The 22,110-nt window shown below is 44.4% G+C and overlaps 4 protein-coding genes across 12 annotated transcripts; 2 read left to right on the top strand and 2 right to left on the bottom strand.

Moving 5' to 3' along the window:
• Positions 1–196: 196 nt before the first annotated feature.
• On the top strand, positions 197–4,517 carry cct7 (chaperonin containing TCP1, subunit 7 (eta)). The gene is made up of 12 exons (XM_086058307.1): positions 197–281; positions 721–804; positions 873–942; positions 1,016–1,122; positions 1,340–1,518; positions 1,586–1,757; positions 1,843–2,007; positions 2,078–2,266; positions 2,420–2,517; positions 2,587–2,719; positions 2,794–3,000; positions 3,937–4,517. Exons 1-12 carry the CDS (start codon positions 201–203, stop codon positions 4,162–4,164), a joined length of 1,713 nt encoding a protein of 570 aa, XP_085914433.1. The 5' UTR covers positions 197–200; the 3' UTR covers positions 4,165–4,517.
• Positions 4,451–17,040, bottom strand: hspa12b (heat shock protein family A (Hsp70) member 12B). Of its 8 annotated transcripts, none has more exons than XM_086058303.1 (17): positions 16,849–17,040; positions 15,829–16,785; positions 12,988–13,865; positions 12,756–12,901; positions 12,484–12,547; positions 12,050–12,132; positions 11,811–11,935; positions 11,555–11,741; positions 10,435–10,539; positions 10,252–10,368; positions 8,450–8,627; positions 7,453–7,539; positions 6,865–6,969; positions 6,390–6,648; positions 6,166–6,269; positions 5,529–5,719; positions 4,451–5,298 (listed from the first exon to the last, which is right to left on the bottom strand). In XM_086058303.1, the coding sequence occupies exons 5-17, from the start codon at positions 12,527–12,529 to the stop codon at positions 4,834–4,836; spliced, it is 2,052 nt and encodes a 683-aa protein (XP_085914429.1). In that variant the 5' UTR covers positions 12,530–12,547; positions 12,756–12,901; positions 12,988–13,865; positions 15,829–16,785; positions 16,849–17,040; the 3' UTR covers positions 4,451–4,833. The 8 variants fall into 8 exon arrangements, with proteins under 8 accessions (XP_085914429.1, XP_085914430.1, XP_085914431.1 ...); XM_086058304.1 differs by having other exon boundaries at positions 12,756–12,898; XM_086058305.1 differs by having other exon boundaries at positions 12,756–13,126; positions 13,397–13,865.
• paip2b (poly(A) binding protein interacting protein 2B) lies at positions 14,427–18,848 on the top strand. 2 transcript variants are annotated; one of them, XM_086058310.1, is made up of 4 exons: positions 14,427–14,618; positions 16,878–17,044; positions 17,125–17,304; positions 17,395–18,848. In XM_086058310.1, exons 2-4 carry the CDS (start codon positions 16,889–16,891, stop codon positions 17,449–17,451), a joined length of 393 nt encoding a protein of 130 aa, XP_085914436.1. In that variant the 5' UTR covers positions 14,427–14,618; positions 16,878–16,888; the 3' UTR covers positions 17,452–18,848. The 2 variants fall into 2 exon arrangements, with proteins under 2 accessions (XP_085914436.1, XP_085914435.1); XM_086058309.1 differs by lacking the exon at positions 14,427–14,618 and adding an exon at positions 15,636–15,805.
• Positions 18,515–22,086, bottom strand: nagk (N-acetylglucosamine kinase). The gene is made up of 10 exons (XM_086058308.1): positions 21,192–22,086; positions 20,871–20,955; positions 20,700–20,798; positions 20,472–20,613; positions 20,206–20,316; positions 20,003–20,115; positions 19,837–19,924; positions 19,661–19,758; positions 19,519–19,597; positions 18,515–19,432 (listed from the first exon to the last, which is right to left on the bottom strand). Exons 1-10 carry the CDS (start codon positions 21,218–21,220, stop codon positions 19,188–19,190), a joined length of 1,089 nt encoding a protein of 362 aa, XP_085914434.1. The 5' UTR covers positions 21,221–22,086; the 3' UTR covers positions 18,515–19,187.
• Positions 22,087–22,110: the final 24 nt, after the last annotated feature.

Here is a 22,110-nt window from a genome sequence, read left to right as displayed (position 1 = left end):
TTTTTCTATCGTTTTACTTGTGTCTGTTATGTTATGGCTCTCGTGTATCATATTATTGCTTGGCATAATGTAAAGTTTGTTTAATTAAAAAAAGTATTTTAAACAAATAGTACGCCTACTATTATCATTATTATTGTTATTGAATATGTCGCCACGGTGATCGTTTGTGGTTACTTTATTACAATAAGTCCCATTCCCACATGCTCCTGAACGCACCACCGCAAAGCATTGTGGGATTTCAAGCCGGTCCGAAGCTTCTCGAAGGAACTGCAAAAATGATGGTGAGTTCAGTGGCCACCATGCCGCTTTTTCAAGTACAATCCGTCCCCATCGTAGTGTTTCGCGGCATGGCTTTACACGCCAAATAACCCGAGATGAAACACGAATTTGTTCTCGTTAGCGGGAAGCCATTATTTCAGGAGATGACTATGTAAAACGCCTAAAAATACCGTTAGCATTGGAAGGCTAACATCTGTCAATGGGCGTATACGACGGCTTGTCGGCTTCGTACGATAATAATAACACGACCAAATCAAACCGTCGGAGCTGAAATGCAAACCACAGTGGACCCCTTTAAATAAGCCGTGTTGCTAGATTATCGTGTCCAGTTTGTGAGTTTTGTTATTGATGTAACTGCTAGGTTAGCCGCTAGCCTCTTTGTATGGATGAAAGCTAAAGTACACACGGGTTCATTGTGATACCGATTCTGCTTGTCCACAGCCCACACCAGTGATCCTCCTGAAGGAAGGGACAGACACGTCTCAGGGAATCCCCCAGCTCATCAGCAACATCAATGCCTGCCAGGTTTGCAAATCTCGACTTTTGTGTGTGCGGGTTCATCTTAAGTAATCATGCCCACATGCGTCTTTTAGGTTATATCCGAGGCTGTGCGGACAACCCTGGGTCCCAGAGGGATGGACAAACTCATGGTAGACGGCAGAGGTGAGACGGATGGCAAAGGGAACACAGCTTGAGCACGCGGCGCCGGCGTTAAAACGAGCTTTGTGTTTTCCAGGTAAGGCCACCATCTCCAACGACGGGGCCACCATCCTGAAGCTGCTGGATGTGGTCCACCCTGCAGCTAAGACTCTTGTGGACATTGCCCGGTCTCAGGACGCTGAGGTCTTGTTTATATCTAAACCCGGAAGGGTTGCAAAATTCTAGGACTAATAGTTGCGTTAATTCTTGAATATGATACCTTTGTATTAAATTAACCTCCCAGTTAATTACACTAGAAAAGAATACTAATAATTGTTTTAAACCTCAAAGCAAGGTAGTAGCTGTCTCCCATCAGTATTCCAGCCCCCAGTTGAAAATCTCTTGTGATATCTGTACTCAGGTCGGAGATGGCACCACCTCGGTCACACTCCTGGCCGCAGAGTTCCTGAAGCAGTTGAAGCCGTACGTGGAGGAGGGGCTCCACCCTCAAACCATCATCCGCGCGTTCCGTACTGCAACCAACCTGGCTGTCAACAAGATCAAGGAGATCGCCGTCCCTGTGAAGAAAGGCGATAAACAGTGAGTGCTCGGTCGTCCTTGAAATCCTGCTCAAAAGTTTTTTTTCTTACCCATGTGGTGTCCTCAGAGAGCAACGGCAGTTGTTGGAAAAGTGTGCAGCCACGGCGCTCAACTCCAAGCTGATTGCCGGTCAGAAGGAGTTCTTCTCCAAGATGGTGGTGGATGCCGTCATGTCTCTGGATGAGCTGCTGTCGCTCAAGATGATCGGCATCAAGAAGGTCCAGGGAGGAGGTCTGGAGGTGGGTTTCCTTTCTCCCCCCCCCCCCCCCCCCCCCAAAGCACAACTTTTGACTTTGACTCATGCGCATCTTGTCCCCCACTCAGGATTCCCAGTTGATTTCCGGGGTGGCCTTCAAGAAGACTTTCTCCTACGCCGGCTTCGAGATGCAGCCCAAGTGTTACGAGAATCCAAAGATTGCGCTGCTCAACGTTGAGCTGGAGCTGAAAGCCGAGAAGGACAACGCGGAGGTTCGGGTGAAGTCTGTGGAGGTATGGAGAACCCCCGCGCAGGACAGCGGAGTCCCCCTTTTGTTATTCATCCTCTTCCTCGCATCTTCAGGACTATCAAGCCATCGTGGACGCGGAGTGGAACATCCTTTACGACAAGTTGGAGAAAATCTACCAGTCGGGAGCCAAAGTGGTTCTGTCTAAACTGCCCATTGGTGATGTGGCCACGCAATACTTTGCGGACAGAGACCTGTTCTGTGCCGGGAGGGTCCAGGAGGAAGATTTGAAGAGGACCATGATGGTAGGACACCAGAAATCCTAAAATGTTCTGTAAACCTTTAAGGTGAAAAGTTTCACTCAAATGCATTTGGTGAGAAAATTGGGCCTGTTCAGTTGAAGACAAACTCTAATGTTGTATGAATCTGAAGATGACATTGTGTCATGTGCCATCCAGGCCTGCGGGGGCTCCATCCAGACTTCAGTTAGTAATCTGACAGATGAAGTCCTGGGCCAGTGTGAGCTCTTTGAGGAGGTCCAGATGGGAGGAGAACGGTAAGAATTTTCATCTTCGTAGTTTCTGTTGTGCCCAGCTTTCGATGATAACTTTTATTTCTGGTGCAGGTATAACTTGTTCAAGGGCTGCCCCAAGACCACGACGTGCACCATCATCCTGCGAGGTGGAGCCGAACAGTTCACGGAGGAGACGGAGCGCTCGCTGCACGACGCCATCATGATTGTGCGCAGAGCCATCAAGGTCAGGAAAAATCCGTGTCAATATTTGCCAGGCTTTAGTCAGAGGCTGACAGCCTTTGGACTCTTCTTTTGCAGAACAACTCAGTCGTTGCAGGTGGAGGAGCTGTGGAGATGGAGCTGTCAAAGTACTTGCGGTATTATTCCAGAACCATTCCGGGGAAGCAGCAGCTGCTGATCGGCGCCTACGCCAAGGCCCTGGAGATCATCCCCAGACAGCTGTGTGACAATGCCGGCTTCGACGCCACCAACATCCTGAACAAGCTACGTGCTAAACACGCTCAGGTAGGGAAGCCGTCCATACCAGAGTACTTGTATATTTGATTACATTACATTACATAAATACATCAGGGTTTCCGCGGGTCATAAAAAAAAAAAGCATGAAAAGTCATCGAATGGATGTTGCCAAAATGAAGGCCCTAAATAGTATAACCCATTCAAAATTTAAATACAGTTGTTGTAAAACATTGTTGTTCATGCTCTATTTCTACAAATGTTGAGCAAAGGAAGTCACTATAACACAATTTAGCAATAATAAATGTGGAAAAAATATGTATTTGTGGGTGCTCGTGACTAGTTGTATTCAACAATGAACCGAATGGCCTGGAGTCCACGAGTTGCTTCATGTTCTAAATACCAATTGCTCTGAATTTGAAAAGAAAAATGTACGGTTCCTGTCACCAACGTCCAATATGTAACGCTAATGCCAACTGAAAAATATCTCAACACAAATCGGACTCAGCTTCACACTCCTTTAACTGTTCAGTACTTTTTTTTTTAACTTCAAATAACTTATGAATTACTGGATCAATCAACTAAAGGATACCACCACATTCAATTTGGCAACTATATTTGTTCACTTTTATATTAATTAAAGAGTATGAACATCTTGTAAAAATAAAATAAAATGGTGGTACATTTACAACAGAAATTACGTGCAATTATTTGCAATTAATCGTGACTTAATAATGGAAGTAATTACGAATTTACAATTAAATATTGTAATCGACTGACAGCCCTAACCTATGAACAGTATGCATGTACGTGTGTTTGTACATGAAGTACAACGTGGGCATTGAATCAGTTTTAGTTTGTATTAAAAACGGCATTCAATTCAATTGCTGATACCTGCAGAAGCCCTGTACATACACATATTGTAAGCAAATTCATATGTAAGCGTATGGAAACATTTGTACTATGTTACTTCGCACCACCTCGCAGGGCGGCATGTGGTACGGCGTGGACATCAACAACGAAGACATCGCCGACAACTTCGTCGCCTGCGTGTGGGAGCCGTCAATCGTTCGCATCAATGCGCTGACCGCAGCCTCGGAGGCGGCCTGCCTCATCCTGTCTGTCGACGAGACCATCAAGAACCCGCGCAGCAGCGCCGACGGGCCGCCGGGTGGCGGGAGGGGCAGAGGTCGCGGAAGACCTCACGCCCACTAAGGACCCACCCCCCTCTTCCATTACTGCATTTAAATTACATTGACACACACACGGGAAACAGCAGGTGTTATTTAAACACACGTTTAAGATCATTTTCTTTATTTGAAGATGTTTTTCCCCCCCACCTGTGAGTTTAGGCTTCATCGTTTGTGTGTGACTTACCAAGCACCGCCTTCGTCAGTTGTAGGTCTCTCCTCCATCCTCGGGGCCTCCTACTGCCGCTCGCATTCTGAAACCACTCATCAGGTTTTGTGTTATGTAAGAAACATTGAATGAAAAGCACTGAAAGGATCTGCGCCGTGTGCGTGTATTTATTGGACCAGTCTTTACAATAAATGCACCGCTGAAATCAACTTACCGATGGCTTGCGTGTTACTTTGGGACAAGGCAATCCAAAATGTGGCATCATCGCAAAATATAACATACTTGTCACGTCGGTGATTAAATCTGTTAACGTAAGTCCACGTCACCATAAAAGTCCATGAATGGCTGATGTTGATACATTCCTCATACATACAATTCCTGCTAATAAGAGGACAGGTCCTCACATTCTGAGCTTCTCCCAGCTTGATTTCACTTCACGGGGTCTTTAAATGCTTTCTTTGCATCTTCAAACTAATTTATACCTTGGGACAACCCTTCAATAGTGGGTTTTGGAAATCTTGCCCTTCAGTTAGACAGGAAGTCAATTGAAGCCTTCACGGAGCGTTTGGACAAGACATCCACGGCTGTAACTTTGATTTCTGTATCCCCAAACTGCATGGTTGCCCTGATCTCCCTCCTCCCCGCCGGGCCTCCAGCTCCCGTGTTGGGCGGTGGTAACGGCTCGGGCAGTTCCAACGTGACCATTCCACACTTCCTGACCCCCGGGTCCGAAATGTACGTGACATCGTCGGTGGCGCTGCAGTAGATGTTGATGATGATTTTCCTTTGGCACGGGCGTGCCGGCGTGTAACTTCGCCTCACCACCTCGCCCAGAGCCACTGATTGGTCTACGGACACGAAGCGGTCAAGGATGTCGGTGCACCACTGTCGGTCGTCCTTGATGAGGAGCTTGTCCCGGGGGTGGCGTCCCTCCACGAAGCGGTTCAAGACACCCACGCCGTACGTCAGTGGGCATCGACGCACTCGCACCTGTGAGGGCCCAGTCTTGCAATGAACTATTTTATTAAAGTTTGGAAATATCTTGACCACCCACCACCACAACTGCAGACTTTTTAAGAACTATGCTCATTTCTGTTAGCCTCTCTATAGCATTTCACATTCTAGGTTAGCACTAAGCTAGCAAGCTTTCAATAATTATGGATTGGTTGAACATGAACTTTTGTCTTTTGTTTCATATGTCACTATTTGTGTGCCCTCACCACAGTGGGGTCCAGCCCAAACAGCACTGCCCCATTGAGGATGGTTAGGCCTACGTTGTGGGGGATGATGATGCGGCAAGTGCGTCCCAGTGCTTTGTGGATGGCTTTCTGCAGCATGGGCGACTCAGCAAATCCGCCCACCAGGAAGAGGAAACGCACGCCGCGCACATCTGGCTTCGACATCAGCTCCTCTACGACGGTGAAGCAAAAAAGATGTGTAAAGTCAAGTAATCTTATATTTATATAGAAGACATCTGATTCTCGTACAGATTTTGACTGCTGGATTCATCCAGTAAATGAAAACGTTTGTAATGTGTTTTTATAATCTATTTTAAAAAATACTCTATTTTATTGTAATAAAATAACACACGGTAAATACATTAATTGAGCAACAATAAAACAAAAATAAAAAAATATATAGCTTTAATTCAATGAATATTGTGCTGCTGCTTCTGGTGTTTACACCATGGCCACCTGGGGGCAGTATAGTTCAGCCATGTCTATGATGTTGTGCATTGCTTGTTAGCATTAAGTTAAACAGATGTATTTGCCTTCTGTATGAACGGTGAATAAATAAACTTGCCTTACCCGTGTACTTTTTTTTATTGATTGTGATTAATAATGTCGTTATTCTCACCTATGTGTTGCACTATATTGGCGATTGTGGGCTGGAAGAGCTCATTCATGGCTTCCTGGGTAAGCCGCAGCATGCCCTGCGATGACCACTTGACGATGTTCATACTAGAACACACAAAAGTTGCTGTCAAGCAATAAAAAATAAAAAAAGTGAACTAAAAATCCCTCTATAGTGATTCAGGAGTACATAGTGGACAGGGAGTGATTTGGAACACAGCCACTGACTTGCTTCTCCTCAGGGCGGCCTCCACACTCTGCCCCTTGTGTCTTTTGTAGTAGTCGATGAAGGAGAAGGGCAGGGAGATGTTGATGGCGTTGGCCCTGCCCGGTGCCGCCGTCCGCTTCCTGGCCTCGAACGCAATGGTGAGGTCCACCCAGGCGGCCGGCCGCTTGGCTTTGAAGCTCTGGATGAAGTCGTCCCCAAAGATTTGGCTGAGCATGGACTCGAAAGCCAGGTCCACGCCAACGGCGCCGTACGGACCACCTGAGAGGATGAAAAACTGTTGGAAAGCGTCTGTAGAATCCGTGTATTATTTGTGCTTTCCATTTTTGCATTTAATGACTCATTTCTTTCGCTTTTTGTGTTAAGATTAATCAACAAAATATGGAGTCACTTTTTCATTGCCAATTGGAAAATGAAAAGAACAAATGACATCATGCAGATTTTGGAGGGACCCCTTCAGGTGCGAGCAAATAGCACCTGAGGCCTTGTAGAGTTCTTTAAGCGTCCCTTGCGGCTGCTCGATTTGATGGACCGTCAGATCCACTGTTCCTCCTCCGCAGTCTGCCACAATGTACTTGTCACCTGGGCGACACGTTAGCCATCAGTTCAAGTACTATTTGATACAAAGAACACAATGTTTTTTCCAGACCAGACCAGCACAAACAGCCTAGAGGAATCTTAGATTACTGCGCTCCTTGTGCCAGTGTTTATGATATATCCCGCGATAAGGCTCGGCTTCTGCTTCAGGTATGCTGAGTGCAGCAGAAAAGAGCATTGAAGTGTGTGTGTGTGTGTGTGTGTGTGTGTGTGGACAGGAAGGGGAGCTATGAGGGTCACTGAGGGGGAGTAAGTGGTTCTGAAAAAGGCATTTAAAAGCAGAAAAATGACACACTCACTTACTTTCCCATTATACAACGCTTTCATTTGAACTGCGGCCATTTTAATCCTCTGAGATCATGCAAATGTTGGGTCCAAAGGCGGAATAGATGTCTTGCAATCAACCAGCGATGGGATAACTGTTCAAAATCATCTCTAAAACACAGATAAAGAAGATGCAAACCTTACCGGTCTGCAGCTCGGACCACAGTTCTCCAGTTCCGCTCTCCACTATGAAGGTCCTGCTATGTCTGGATCGCCTCAACTGCTCCCTGGCTGCGTCACACAAAGACAACAAGGCTCGAATCTGATTGGCATTCATTTATTCCACAATGTTTACTCTCATACTTTCCACACTCAATTCAGTCCACACGTACAGAACAGGCTGAGCTGATCCCCAGCAAACGCAATGAGACGTCACGGCTTTGAGATGATTAATAGTTGAGGACGATGTGGAATTACAAAAATAAACATCCAACCCAGTGAGGGAGTGTGTGTGTGTGTGGGGGTGTGTGTGTGTGTGTGTGTGTGTGTGTGTGTGTGTGCGCGTCCAATCAGGTATAGCAGTGTGGAGTGTTTGTATAAGTTCCCTCCGAACCCCCTCTGGCCTGCGGAGTCGGAGTAATAAAGACCAACATGTGATACGTATGCGATTGAGCACAGTGACTTTTGTCCTTTGAGGTCACGCGTGTGGTCTGCATGTGTGTGTGTGATGCAAAAGAAAAGAAAAATGCAATCAGCCCACAAATGTGTGGATGAGGAATCTGGAAACAATTGACATAAAAACAATTGTGCACATGTGTGTGTACAAACGGCTCCTCTGTGTTGTCCCTGGTGGTAAACTGAGGTGGAAGGATAGCAAAATTGTGATGACGATTACAAGTGCAGCAAAAAAAAACATCATATAGGGAGTGAGAGCGAAGAGAAGGAAAAGAAAAATGGAGTCAAAATGACAAGCCAGGAGTGGTGAGATCATAGTCTGGCTGCACCTTGTTCCAATTACAATATCCTGTGTTTAGTGTACGCCTGTGTGTATGTGTGTGTGTGAGATTGAATGGTCTCGCAGCCACTTGTAAGTGGAGCTGAGCCGTGGTTAGGGGAGAGGGGGTCGGCGGTATTTGGGTGAAAATATTCTTACGCTGAATAATATGTTGCCCCGTTGTGGAAACGCACTTGTCGCTCTAACCTTGTCTAAAGCTGGAGTCAAAAGGTCGCGATCCGTTCACATCCACGCCGTTCGCGATCGGCTGCAGGCTCAGGTCGATCACCTGGTGGAGGCGGAGCTTGCGGCAGTAAATGGAGGCGGCCTCCGGTTCGAGAGCGATGAGGAGCTGCCCGGGACAGTCGGGAGACACCAGACCGGCCTGGGAGGAGGAAGAGGACGAGGAAGGGTCAGTATTACTAGAAAGTGTCTTTAGCACACGTAAGTGCAATCATGAGCCTCTTAAAATGTCTTTCCTCAATTAGAAAACATTTCCCCCCATTGGATGTATCTTATTGCAGTATGTCCCACACACTACTGTATATGTAATATGTGGTGAAAGGATTTTCTGTTTAAAAAGCAAAAGTGTCCACTGTGTCATCAAGCTCACATATTATGCTGTTTGATCACATATTTCCAATTTTCATAATCACACTGATGATTTTGCATGCGTTCCTGAAATTCCTGTCCACCCTGTCATTAAGCGGTTACTGCCCCTTTAAGAGACCGTCAGTCTTCATTGACATTATAACTAGCATTTTGTCTTTCTTAACTCATTCACTGCCATTGACGGCTATAGACGTAAAAAAATAATTTGATTAGTTTCACATTTTTTCCACTTTTGTTAACAAGAGTAGACATAAAATTTGTGATTAATCGTGAGTTAATATTGAAGTCATGCGATTAATTACCATAAAAAAAAAATAATCGTCTGACGCCCCTAATTTTTTAATAATATTTTCTTTCTTCTTTTTTTTTTTAATTAGGAGCATCAGGCGATTAAAATGTTTAATTGTAATTAATCACATGACTTATATATGGTATTCTGGTTGATATTGTGTTAGTGGAATATGAGTTAATCAGCAAAATCCAGCTGTTTTTATCCGTCTCAGGGCGGCGGCCATTTTGCCACTTGCTGACTGAAAATGACATCAATGTTGCTCAGGTCTCAGGTAACGACCAATCACAGCTCAGCTTCAGAAAACAGGTAACCTGTGATTGGTCATTGTCGAGCCCTGAGCAACATTGATGTCACCTTTAGTCAACAGCAAGTGGCAAAATGGCCGCCCCCTCAGATGTCTAAAAATGGATGGATTTTGCTTCATAACTCATATTCTACAAATGCAATATTAATCAGAATGTCATGTTTACACTAGTGAGGTCACATATAACATTATTGTCAAGAAATGTTTAGCGTTGACTTCCACTTTAAACAGTACGGCTTGCTAACATGTTGCTAATGTGCTCAATAAATGCTAACATTAGCCAAAAATGTCCACTCTGTTATTGTCCACCCTGTCAGCAGGCTCACATATTTTTCTGTTTGCATGTACATAGTCTGCTAGCTATTAATTTATTTTAATACAAATACATTTCAAACAGCATCTTTTTAGGGGGGAGGGGAACTCTCAAATGCGTCCTTATGATGACTGAAATCATAGCAACTTGATGGGGATGAAATGGAGGTTAACAAGGGGTGGCTAAACATACAAGGGTTCATAAACAGGGTGATAGGTAGAGTGGAGTGACGGGCTGAGGAGGCGTGGACATACGAGTAATTAGAATGGACTATACTGTACATACTGTAGGTGTGTGTGTGGGTGAGCGCAGGGCGGTAACTTGCTCACAACTTCCCGTGTTTGTGTGCCGGTCTCGCTCATTGTTCTGCTGATGACATCGCGACCAGCAGGAAGCACGCGCGCACACGCCCGAAAACCGCTCAGAGCGTGCGTCCAAACGCAGGTGTAGCTATCGAAGTCTTCTAATTGCGAGTTTGTGGCACTAACCAGGTAGGCGGCCTCTCTCATGAACTGCTTGGCAGGTTGTCGCCACACGGCAGGAACGGTGATCACCCATCTGATTTTGTCTCCTTCCAGTACGGAGGTGGTCTGCTCCTTCACTTCCTAAAACAACACCTGTTCAAGCTTCCTTTGTCAGCGCTAATGTTGCGCATTACTAGCGTGTCATACCTTTAGGGCGTGCTCCCTGAAGAAGCGCAGGGCGTGAGCGAACACCTCAATGGCTGTCACCCGCCGGCCGTTCACCGCCTCCAGCTCCGTCTCCATCGTGAGATCCTGCGGCAAACACAGCATTTACAAGAATACGCTTCAAATATACGTGTAGCAGTACCTTTTAATTTTATTTTTTACAAATTATAAAAACTGGTGGTATATAAAACTGATTGTAAAACTGTATTTGTATGACCAATCACAGCTCAGCTGCTTTCTGATTTTGCTTATGTGACGTTCGCACAACGAGCCATGATTGGTCATTACCTGAGCCGTGAGCAACTGTGATGTCATTTTTAGTCGACAACTAGTGGCAAAATGGCCGCCCCATGAGACGGATAAAAACGGGTGAATTAAATAAAATAAATTAAATTAAATGTACTTCTTCACAATTTCAAAGCTTTTTTAATCAATCAAAATGGCTAGAGTTGTTTAAATGCCAAATTTACAATACAATAACTCATTCACTGCCATTGACAGCAATAGACGTCAAAAATTAATTGTAACTATTTCTATTAGTTAATTTTTTTATGTAGTATGAAAGCCTAGAATTATTTTTTTTGTACATTTAGAACAGATATAAAATTTGGTATTAATTGTGAGTTAACTAGTTAAGTCATGCAAATATTTACAATTACAAATTGTAATTGCCTGCTGCCCCAAATTTTTCATCTTAAAAAAAATATATATATATATATATTATTTTTAATTTTATTTATTATTATTTTTTTTAAATATATATATATTTTTTTTAAAGACAAGATTATTAAAAATTGGGGCGCCTGGCGATTACAATTTTTAATCGTAATTAATCGCGTGACTTCACTAGTTAACTCAAGATTAATCACAAATTTTAAATCTGTTCTAATACAATAAAAAAGGCTTTCATACTCTTGTTAACAAAAATGGAAAAAAATGTTAAACTAATAGAAATAGTTAAAATTTATTTTTTACGTCTATAGCCGTCAATGCAGTGAATGAGTTAATTTTCAGTTTAAAAGACTTGAATCAGTACTTGTACTTTCATCAGTATTTTTTTCCAGCATGAGTACTTTTGCCACTTCTCTCCCAACATGCTCACACAAGTGCTGTGGATCTTCATCTTGAACTTATCAAAGTAGAGCCAGAGCTGGGCCTCGTCTGGATCCAGGTCGTGGTAAAAATCCCGCGCTGCAAATCCGAAACTGTGGAAGCGCAAGTCGGGGGTCAGCAGCAGACACGTGGGGCTCTTCTGATTGGCCACGCCGGGGTCCCCGCCCTCCCAGCGTCTGCAGGCAACAAATTGGCAAAACAGCATTAGGGTGGTAAAATAGATTAAAAGCGAGGAAGTTCCTTACTTCATCATGTGTATGGCTTCTGAGTCCTCCGTGAAGCTGAAAGCGTAGCCGCTCGAGGTCGTGCCAAAGTCTATTGCCACAACGACTGAGAATGGACAGGCCATCCGTGGTCTTACTTCCACCCTCTTCGGATCAAAAACATGAAATTAATAATTATTATAAGTAATGACTGAGTTGTTCAAAGTTTTTCTTTTAACATCTGATCTTAAATATGACAAAACACTCGTGTGTGTCTTTACAGGCGAGGGAGACGGCGTGAGGGGTGCGATGCTGCAGTCATTTCCCAAAATGGCTGATGACGACGGCATTGATAAACTGTCGCCTATGAAGACAGGAATGGGTGAGAAGTTTATGTGCTGAATGGCTGAAAAAAATCCACATTGGAACATCCATTGAAACAGCGAGTGGAAAGTCTTATCGCAGGGAAAAGGAAGGCTGACACGCATGATAAATACTCATTAGCGCTTTAGCATGTAAACACACTTGTCTTGAGATGTGGGATTAAACGAGAAGAAACCACTGGAATGTCTTCGGAATGTGAATTGAATAATCAAGCATGAGAAGCACATGCAGAGAGGTCAGCGTGTGTTCAAGATAAAGCGTGACGTTAATCCCTGTCGGGTTGGTCAGGTTGCCATAGCGATAACAAAATTGCTCTAGAAATGTATCTCACGTGACAATGCAAGGCCGCTGGGGTCCGGCTGCTCCGTGTCAGCCATCTTTACAGGTGTCACGATCTGGGAGGGGAGACAGAAAAAGGAAAAAGAAAAAAGTCATATTACTAAGGAGAGGTGTAATTAACCACATGTGAGTAAGTAAGCAACATTACATTATATGCACAATTATTTATGAATAAAACGCCTAATAAATAAAAATCTGCATTCACTCATACTGTACTAATTTGAATCCAAAAAACATTCGTAGCTAAAGATTAGAAACCCTCACCCTGCTGCAACTCTTTGCGCCCTTGAGGAGTGAGGATGCCTTTCAAATCCAAAACTGGGAGAATTTATTTTCTCTAACAAAAGGTCTTTTTTTCCCGAAGGGGGTTGGAGGCAATCAGTGAGTGCAGCCTCGAACCCTCCTCTCTACTGGAGGGGCAGAGAAAAGTGGTGAAGCAGAAACGAGTAACAGGAATGGGAGGACTGTGACAGCACAGTTGAGGGGAGTTACCTACATTTGTGTGTGTGTGAAATGGAGACTGAGCGTGCTCTATTCTTGAGTGGAGGGGAGGGTTGCATCGCGTATCACATCGTGTCATTTCGCCCTCTTTGCATTATCTGCCCTTCCTCCGTTGAATTGCTTCTTCCTGTCATCTTTTTGATTTTGTTTACAAGAATGTCAAGTAGAGTTGTTTTACATCTCATTTCCCTCCATTAGCTATAAAATACAGTCGCTGGCCAAAGGAATTCGAGGCTCTTGGCTGCACGACACACAGCAGAGTGATTCAATTTCGAAATCTGGAAACCATTACCTGGCAATGCCCCAAATCCAAGGGGCCCCGATACAGACCCCATGTCACATTGCTTTTCTTCTATGTAACCCATGCTCTACTGTGCCTTTGTGAATGTTTTTTTTACGCTTACGTTTGCCGCGTTTTGCATGAGCTGTGATGAAACGAGGGCCGCCCGCCAGCTCCGAGACACAAAAACATAAAACAGATGCCGGCTCTCAAGATCTGTGTTGCGCCTTCGAGGTCGACGCAGGAAGCCAAACATAGGAAGTGATGGGAGTCAGGTGACAGGAAGGGACCCATGCACAGCAATCCTCTCATGAATTCCACATTATCTTTGGGACCCTGGAAGTCCTGAGCAAACCGAGGCACACCACTAACACACACACACAAACACACATTCAGTTATGTTTGTAGAAACATTTTGTATGATCAGACAAAATGTAGGAATATGCTTTCATTGCTGAATAAACACTAGGCAAAAAAACAACAAAAAACACCTCATACGGGAAGTATGCACCTGCTTGATGTGTGGCATTGCAACTAGCGAAAAGTTATCCAAAGTCCAGTTTACACGTTCTGGGTTTTGGTACACCTCAAGCCTGATATAAAAAAAAAGAAGGCCAAACAATCAAACATTGATACATGTGTTTGCATCATCAGGTAGGTCACGAGAAGGGTCAAGTGATGAAAACTATTTTACTCTCTGTATCAGAGTCCCCCTCTACTGTAGATTTCGGGCACTACATCCCCAAAGAAGATTAAATCCAGATGTTTGCAGACTTTAGCACCTCTGGGAATCAAACCAATGATCGTACGACTGAAAATCTGCAGTGAAAACCACTACACCACTTGTTTAAAACATATAGAATTTTTTGGCCAATTTCTGCAGGTGGTAAAATAGCTATTACAGCATTAATTATAGGGACTAAAATGCTAGTTAGAAGCAGTGGTGTAAAGTCTGCTACATAAACATTCACTTTGTCAAATATTAACACGCCTCATTGATTTAAAAATAGCACAACAAGAACATGGGGTATATTTTGTTTACTTATGTGAATGGAGGAAGGGCGGGTCATATGGAGTGAATTGCCAATGGCATTGCGCCTATGAGTTGATTGACGTCCCTTTCGACCAATGGGAAAAGAGTTCCTGCTGGACAAACGCGACACGGTACTCGTCTCGTCTCCCCTGAACGCTGCAGTAGCTTTCTCTTGCTTTAACGCCAACAAGCTGTCAAAGAAGACGCGTGTTCGTTGAAAAAAAGTTGAAAGTTAACACTGCTTTACGTCCGGGAGCAGAGACGATCGTTTGTCCAAGTGGATTCGCTCCGTGTTTACGTTTCAAGTTGTTCGGTGAGTCCGTTTTGTCTGCTTGTGAGAAGTCAAGTGAGAACTTTGCCACATGGAGGAAAAATGGGGAGAGAATCTGGTTCTTCCAAATGTAGAATAACTACTTCCCTCGTGTGGCTGCATAAACTGCAAGACTTTTTAGGGCAATTCCACGGGAGCCGAACAAGTCAACATGTGGCAGCCTCCCTCACACATAATTGTCCTGAAATATCTTATTGTTTGCTACGTCTGCTGTATTCATTATTAAGAAGTCAAATGAAATTTAATCCACTGGGTATTTGGTGATGGTCAAGGTTTTATGAAGCCACGCAGGCATTTGTTTTTGGTGTGTGTAATGCCGCATTCCCGTTACCTCGGAATTTTGGGTCGTCGTGGCGTCACAACCGAGCCATCAAATGAGCGGGCAAACCAATCCCTTTTAAGAAAACGATCACTCTTATTGACATCATGGTCATGAAAAGCAGTGTCTACATAAAGATCCAAATGATCGCAGTATCACAGCCATAAAAGTCAACGACAAATGTAGGCATCACAGGATCAGATTAGCGTTACGTCACTCATGCGTGAACGTGTACCGGCTTTGAGACATTTTAAGTTTCTATAATTATTTCTATAGTTCATCTTCATCCAAACAGTTTTGGTTTTCCACACTTTACCCCCCCCCCCAAAAAAAAACCCAACTAGGACGTATTTGAAACGCGACGTTCAAAGGGGCGTTCCTGTTGAAGAAAGCGACAATTAAACGGAATCTGAACGCAGCACGAAGAAAGAGACGGGCGGCATGTTTGTTCACATGCTGCATTCAATTCCCCCCCTTGACTCCGTATTTTTAAAATTCATCCTTGTAAGTACAGTATTTTGCTTTATGGCAAGATTGAACCCAATTAGGTAAAACATTACGAACAAACGAATGACCAGTGTTCGAAAACGACCACGGTACAATAGCATTACGCAATAAACATTCGAAAAGCAAAAAATGCGAAAAGTCATTTTCACGAAGCACGTCAACTAAATACAGATCACGTGACCATCGCAGTTCTCTCGCGCTAGCAAGGCGGCTAACAAGATTTAGCTAACTCGCGCACCATTGCTTTGCTGCGCTGAAAGCCAGACGGAAGCAACGCTCAGCGAGAGAACCGACGTTTGTGTCACGTCACGTTTGGAATCGCACTTGGAGAACACGATGCCAGGTAACTCGGAGGCCCTAACTTACCGTGGCTGTGTGTGGTTTATGCTTATGTCGGTGCAAAGTGACTGCAATCCCTGAATGCTGCCTTGTTTTTGTTGACCTGCCTCGGTGATGCTGCCATGCTGTTAGCATCGTGCTAACACGTAACTGATCACTCGTCTTTTGTTTGCCTCGCACGGCGATCAAGTTTGGCCTACGGTTGTTTGGAGGTGCAGTGACGTTGTGTGAGTTGCGCCGTGTGTGTTTGAGCAACCGCGCGCGATAGTTTGTCCCAGCCTTTTGTTGTGATGGGATGGCGGCCGTCTTAAGGCCTGCTCGCTGACAGCACAGGCACAGCTCAGCGTCTATTTGTAGCTAGCCTCTTAGCACCACCCCCGGCTAGAAGACTGTGCAATCCCTTTACCAACTTGGCAGGTAGGCCCGGGCGGGCACCTGCGTTAGCCCGTTAGCCGTGTGCAGATGCTAGCAGGCTCGAAGCCACGACGACGACCGCGTTACATAACCTGTTATGAAGCCTTGGATGCTATGCGCGGCGAAGGCGTCTGCTATTTATCACTTGAACTCTCCACCGTCCCCCTGACATCACCGTGGCCTGATTTCATTTGTGTTAATCACCTTTTTATTTTAGCACGTACAACAGCGTTTGAGTATAGTATAACCGTTCTGGTACACATTCGAATGCAGTGTTAACAAACCACTGTTTACATGTTTTCATTGGAAGGATTCTATACAAGAATGCTAATTTAACTGTATGTGACATTCTAGTGGAAGAGCTTTAAAATGTTCTGTCTGTCTCAATACGTTGCTGACATAGATGAACAATTCAACATTTGTAGTCAAGTTCCAAACCAATTCAAATAATTCACATTTGTATCACGTGTCAATATGTCGATCGTTGTTTTTGTACAACTCTTAGGACAGATGTATCTTACCGCCTTGTGACACGACAGGCTGTTGCATGTTTCTTCTTCTGTGGCAAGTCTGTGTAGAGTGAAGCATAATGTCAGGTTTTATAATGTTACTTATTTTACAAATTTTAACAACCTTGACTGTCATCGAACCCTCTGATGCAGAGCCGGCTGAGATGAGTGGTCCCGAGGTGGCCAAGACACCGGGTGGAGGCGCGCCAGGGAAGGAGGGCAAAGAGCCGGTGGCTAACGGGCATGCGGGCGACACCAATGACGCCAACCCCTTTGCTGAATACATGTGGATGGAGAATGAGGAGGAATATAACAGACAGGTTTGCATGTAGTGTATTTGTATTGTTTTTGTTGTTGTTGTTTTTTTAGTTCCACTGACATTGTTTGACCCTCTCTGCAGGTGGAAGAGGAGCTGCTGGAACAAGAGTTCCTGGACCGCTGCTTCCAGGAGATGCTGGAGGAAGAGGACCAGCACTGGTTCATCCCATCACGTGATCTCAACAATCAGGGGGTGGAGCAACTGCAGCAGCAACTCAACGGCCTGTCTGTCAGCGAACACAGCAATCTGGAGGAAGTGGCGGTAAGAAAAAGACAGGCCGGGGGAGGGAGGGAGACAGGAGAAACACGTTCAACATCCAACAACACTAATTTTCTCCCATCCTTTCTACAGAGGAAGAGCATTTTGAACCCCGAAGCAAAGGAGTTCGTCCCTGGGAAGAAATACTAGGAGTCCCCCTCACCCCCATGGAGCCTTCACACATGTGCACACACAAACACATACACACCAGTCCTCACATTGTCAGAGACTCTGGCGGCCATGAGTGAGCACACTGATTCTTACACGCACACACACATACACACACTTGAAGTACAACTGTGTGATTAGGCCCAGTCGGGGGGTGGGGGGATTATTTCTTCATTTTTTCCCTTTCTTTTTGTTTCCTGTTTGTTTCTTGTAAACCGAGTGACATTTTGGGGCGGGGGTTGTTATCACATGTCCAGCCCGACATTGGGCGAAAGTGCGTCACCGCACTTCAGAATACAAGTCAAGGCTTCACAGAGCACGCGGACCCCCACTGACGTCCCCTGGGAAATGAGGCAGCTACCTAGGAGTGATGCCAGAGTCAACTTGAATCCCCCCAAAGTGTAACAATAAACTTGAAAATTGACCTCACGTACATTTTGTGTTTCTTCAAATTGGGGATAAAAGCCAACGAGGTTGAAGGTTTCTATACCAGCGAGGTGACTTCTACTTGTACTTTTGGGGGACGCAGTGGACGTCTTGCTGCTCTGTCCAGCTATCACAGGCCAATCCGTTCAGGCCCATGATGTCATGAGCTCATTGTGATGTCATAGGCTGCAAATTTGCGGGATGCTACTCGGGTACGCAATGGCACAGAACCAAACCAAATACTCGCGCAGGACTGATTATGTGGAAATCAGGTCATTCCTGCTAAGGGGGAGTGTTTGGTTTGGAATGCAGACATTGCTTATTTGTTTAGCATCTCAACAAGTGTCCATACTCGCATCAGGTCTCCTGTTTGCTTTTTGTCCTTCTCATCTGTTTCGAGGACGGAGGCGTTTTGTGTCTACTGGGTACAGTAACCTGGGGGGTCCGCTCAGTCCTGTAACGTGGGGAGCTGTGTAGAGGGCATATTGTCACCGTTGTCATCCGCCTGGTTTAAATTCCGTTAAGTGGTGGATTGCATGGCCCTCTTGTGTAAACCTGGTTATTTGTATGAGGAAGTTCTTCTCAGGAGCCCAATTTGTCGTAAATCATAGGAAAGGGTTGCACAGGTAAAAAATGTCCAATCGGGTTAATTTCTCAATGTTTATTTTCTGTGTCATGAACATGACTTAAGTAAAAACATTTCACTTTTGACACTTGTCAAGTTTAGTTAACGTTCAAGTTCATGCCGGCAGGGTCAAAGCAGAACTTCCTCATGTGGCGCGGAACCCCGATGAAGTTAATAGGAATGTTTGCCAGGTGGGTTGTGCAACATGAAATCATTTTTGGTGATTTTGTTTCAAGTTAGTTGACAGAAGCCGTAAAAGTAAAGAGGTCCAAAGACACACAGAGTATTAATTTCAATAAAAATAATGAATAAAGATGTTAAAGGCAAATGAGTTTGGAGTTTTCTTATACATGACAACTGTAAAATAAGTCTGTTGCATTGGAATTTACTATTACATAAAGATTCATTCAGTGTATATGCCAAAACAAAGTGATTCATTTGGTTTTGTATTTAGCACCACGCATGAACACTTTTTAACACAGCTGTCCTATCCTGAGTGGCGTGCAATGCTGAAAGACTGGTGTACAAAAGGAATAATAATTTGTAGGAATTCCTGGAATTATGTTCAAAATTTGAGTCCCTCTTCTGGATGATTTGACATCACAATATTGTAAATAACGCCTGAGGATCAGAGTTGATTTTGCCACAAATATTGGCACTTCAAAGATCAAAATGTGCTCTTACTGCCAACGTGGATGATATTGCACTCGCCCTGCTCACTATTGCAGGAGTGACGGTAGAAGACGTTGACGTTGGCCGCGTAGTCCATCTTTAAAACCGCACCTAAACGCTGAGCTCCGAGACTTGCGCCCCCAAGCGCCGAGGACTGCTTCAACAGCAGGAGGCTGTAGCCGTGGAAACGGCCCTTGAACTCTTCGGATGATGCCGCCTCATCCAGGGCCTCAATGAAGCCTGTGAAGAGGCACAATGAGAGGAGAGCTTCAGGCGCTATTCTGATGGCGTTAAAAGGGCAAAGTTGACGGATGTTGGATGCTGACTAGGTTTCAGAAGCTCCCAACTCTTCCACACGGAACCCACGCACAGGATGGGCAGGCCGAGGTCTCCGTTCAGTAGAGGCTAAGGGATGGAAGTGTTAATAAAGGACATCATTGAAGATGCAACGCAACGTGTGCATGTCACCTCCTGTGCTGCAGGTAGGACGGCTCGCACGTGTTTGGCTAGGACTCTGCCAGCTTGAGAGAACACGTATTGACAAAGAGCATCCCCAGCCTCCGCACCTTTGGACAACAACCATGGATGGACTTCTTACAATTTTCTACTAATTCTATTTTAAACTATAGCGACTCATTGCCTACCTTCAGCCAGCTTCTTACAGAAACCAGCAAAATGGGACTTCTGGAAGTTTCTGTAGAGGTGCGGCAGCATTCCCATGAGGTCAGACACCTACGAAGAATCCCTCATGATTTGTAATCTGCTATTTTACAAATCAACGGTGTTTGGCTGATTTGGATCAGGTCTCACCTCAAAATATTCCTCCATGGCCTTTCTCACATGGGTATCATCATGAGGAGGTGAGGCCATCTTGTCTCTGGCATCAAACACAGTCTTCACCGCCAAATGAGCAATCCAGAATGCTGGGGATAAAATGTTACGAGGATTTCTGACCCATCAATTCTATTGCATACTGTACAGTACATAAATAAATGCAAAACTGGCCTTCTTACCAGATCCTTCATCACCCATAATGTGACCCCATCCCCCACAGCCAATCTGGGACCCGTCTGGATTAACTAATTTGCAATTGGAGCCGGTTCCTGATATCAAGACAACACCGCCTGGTGAAAAAGACAAACCTTTACACTGCAGTTACAGTCTCTAACGGTGCACAACTGGCCAAGCAGTAAAATTGACAAGAGATAAAGCCACACCTTAAAGGCGCAAAGTATCAAACCTGCTTTGACAAACGTGTATAAAGATGGTGTTTGCATACCACGATCACTAGCAGTAGCCATGGCACCGATAGCATCAGTCGTGATAAAATAATGTTGGCTAAGATGAGGAAACAGGCCTTTCATCTGAGCAATCAGTTTGTCGATGGCATCCTTCTGTTCGCCCCCACTCAGAGACATGCCCTGCAAACACAAACACACATTGAGAAAGACAAACAAACAAACAAACATCACATTCTGCTGTGTGGAAAAGAACTAATTCGGCAGACCAGCATACGCAGCGGCATGTTTGGATCCAGTCCTGCCTCCACCTTGGCTCTCTGGACCATTTCGTTGATGGTTTCAATACATTTGTCCACACCCACTAACTGTATAAACACGAGTGAAGTTAATAGAACAATTAGATTACACACAAAGTAATAAGGATTACTCAAACTCACCCAGTGGTTGGTGGAGGGTCCCTCAGTTTCTGCAAGGATTCTTCCATCTTCTGCTACCAGCACCGCCTTGGAGTGTGTCCCCCCACTGACATAGCACCACCACAAGACGTTTCTTACACTTTTGAACTAAATAAATACTGTGGTGGCAAAGGCTGAGTAAATAGGAGCAGTGATGACTATCGAGGAAACTTAACAACCATAATCTATGTCATTAGGAATCTGGAAATAATTCTAATACTAAACGCTTACAATTAACAATAACAACATTTGTATATAGTTTTTTCGAAGTGTAGATAGACCGATTTTCGTTTTAAATCTCACCCTTCTACGCCGCCGAACACCGATGCCATGGTCCTCTTCCTGTTTCACTCTTCATGACTACGGGATCTCGTGATACTTCTCATACTGGGTTAGATTCTGCGTTGCTCACAAACGATCAATAGGGGGCAGCACGCGCACACAAAAGCAACGCAACGCGTCACGTCGCAACAATCAAAACATAAAGCCATCTCTTAAAGATTATTTAATTGTATTTGACATGTATTTTAGTTACCCCCTAGCGTTTCTTGTTTTCTTTTTCTGATGTTCATGTTTGAATGGTACTTATGGTATGTAAATTGAATGGTATGTAAATTTAAATTATTGAATAAAGTAAAATAGAAAGGAAAAAATAAGCCATCTCTTAAAGAACCAAACAAATAAAATACACCACCTCGTTAACTTATTTTAAATATTTACGTGTCAAAGTGAATTTGATTTTGTTTTAAAAGGATTTACTCTTATTTTTTAACCGACTGATTAGACCGCCTCTACTTTCCATGTCGTGATAAATGTAGAGGGTTCACGCTGCTTATTTTGGGCTGGAATCAGGGACAAACGCTGAGAGCCAACATGAGGCATCTGCAGCTCATTAGAAAGTGATTCTCGCTTCTCCTGCCAGAGTGGGCAGTCCCCCTGTAACTTTTTTGTTAAATGATCATAAAAAAGAAACGTATAGTGTGGAAACCACGTCTACTTTGTAGTCGTATTATTGTTTTTAGTGTGAACACCTTAACATGGACAACAAGGGGTGCTCAGTGTGGCCATGAGAAAAAGAGCCGTTACGCAAGAGTGAGGAGGCGGGACAAGAGGAAGAGGAGCGCACGTCAAGCGTGAGTGCAAAAGCGGATACGAAGCATGTAACCTTCAAAATAAAACAACATTATCGCATCCATTAGATCAGTGGTATCCAAACTTTGTC

Source organism: Leptonotus elevatus, chromosome 17 (assembly GCF_054856555.1).
Source record: "Leptonotus elevatus isolate MCC_2025b chromosome 17, RoL_Lele_1.0, whole genome shotgun sequence".
In the NCBI taxonomy this organism is placed as follows: domain Eukaryota; kingdom Metazoa; phylum Chordata; class Actinopteri; order Syngnathiformes; family Syngnathidae; genus Leptonotus; species Leptonotus elevatus.
The sequence above is the reverse complement of the archived record's forward strand: the minus strand, read 5'-3'. Positions and strand labels throughout refer to the sequence as shown.

What these genes read in the sequence shown, in the direction of transcription:
- cct7 (XM_086058307.1), top strand. Translation starts at nt 201, where the DNA reads ATGCTCCTGAACGCACCACCGCAAAGCATTGTGGGATTTCAAGCCGGT. An exon ending in AAGGAACTGCAAAAATGATG is followed by an intron (nt 282 to 720) that starts GTGAGTTCAGTG and finishes GCTTGTCCACAG; the next exon opens with CCCACACCAGTGATCCTCCT. An exon ending in CCCGGTCTCAGGACGCTGAG is followed by an intron (nt 1,123 to 1,339) that starts GTCTTGTTTATA and finishes ATCTGTACTCAG; the next exon opens with GTCGGAGATGGCACCACCTC.
- hspa12b (XM_086058298.1), bottom strand. Translation starts at nt 13,528, where the DNA reads ATGTTTGGCTTCCTGCGTCGACCTCGAAGGCGCAACACAGATCTTGAG. An exon ending in TGAAGATCCACAGCACTTGT is followed by an intron (nt 10,540 to 11,554) that starts GTGAGCATGTTG and finishes TGTTTGCCGCAG; the next exon opens with GATCTCACGATGGAGACGGA. An exon ending in CAATATAGTGCAACACATAG is followed by an intron (nt 5,720 to 6,165) that starts GTGAGAATAACG and finishes TCACCGTCGTAG; the next exon opens with AGGAGCTGATGTCGAAGCCA.
- paip2b (XM_086058309.1), top strand. An exon ending in AGGAGGAATATAACAGACAG is followed by an intron (nt 17,045 to 17,124) that starts GTTTGCATGTAG and finishes CCCTCTCTGCAG; the next exon opens with GTGGAAGAGGAGCTGCTGGA. An exon ending in GCAATCTGGAGGAAGTGGCG is followed by an intron (nt 17,305 to 17,394) that starts GTAAGAAAAAGA and finishes TCCTTTCTACAG; the next exon opens with AGGAAGAGCATTTTGAACCC.
- nagk (XM_086058308.1), bottom strand. Translation starts at nt 21,220, where the DNA reads ATGGCATCGGTGTTCGGCGGCGTAGAAGG. An exon ending in ACATGCCGCTGCGTATGCTG is followed by an intron (nt 20,614 to 20,699) that starts GTCTGCCGAATT and finishes TTGTGTTTGCAG; the next exon opens with GGCATGTCTCTGAGTGGGGG. An exon ending in TATGGGTGATGAAGGATCTG is followed by an intron (nt 20,116 to 20,205) that starts GTAAGAAGGCCA and finishes TTTTATCCCCAG; the next exon opens with CATTCTGGATTGCTCATTTG.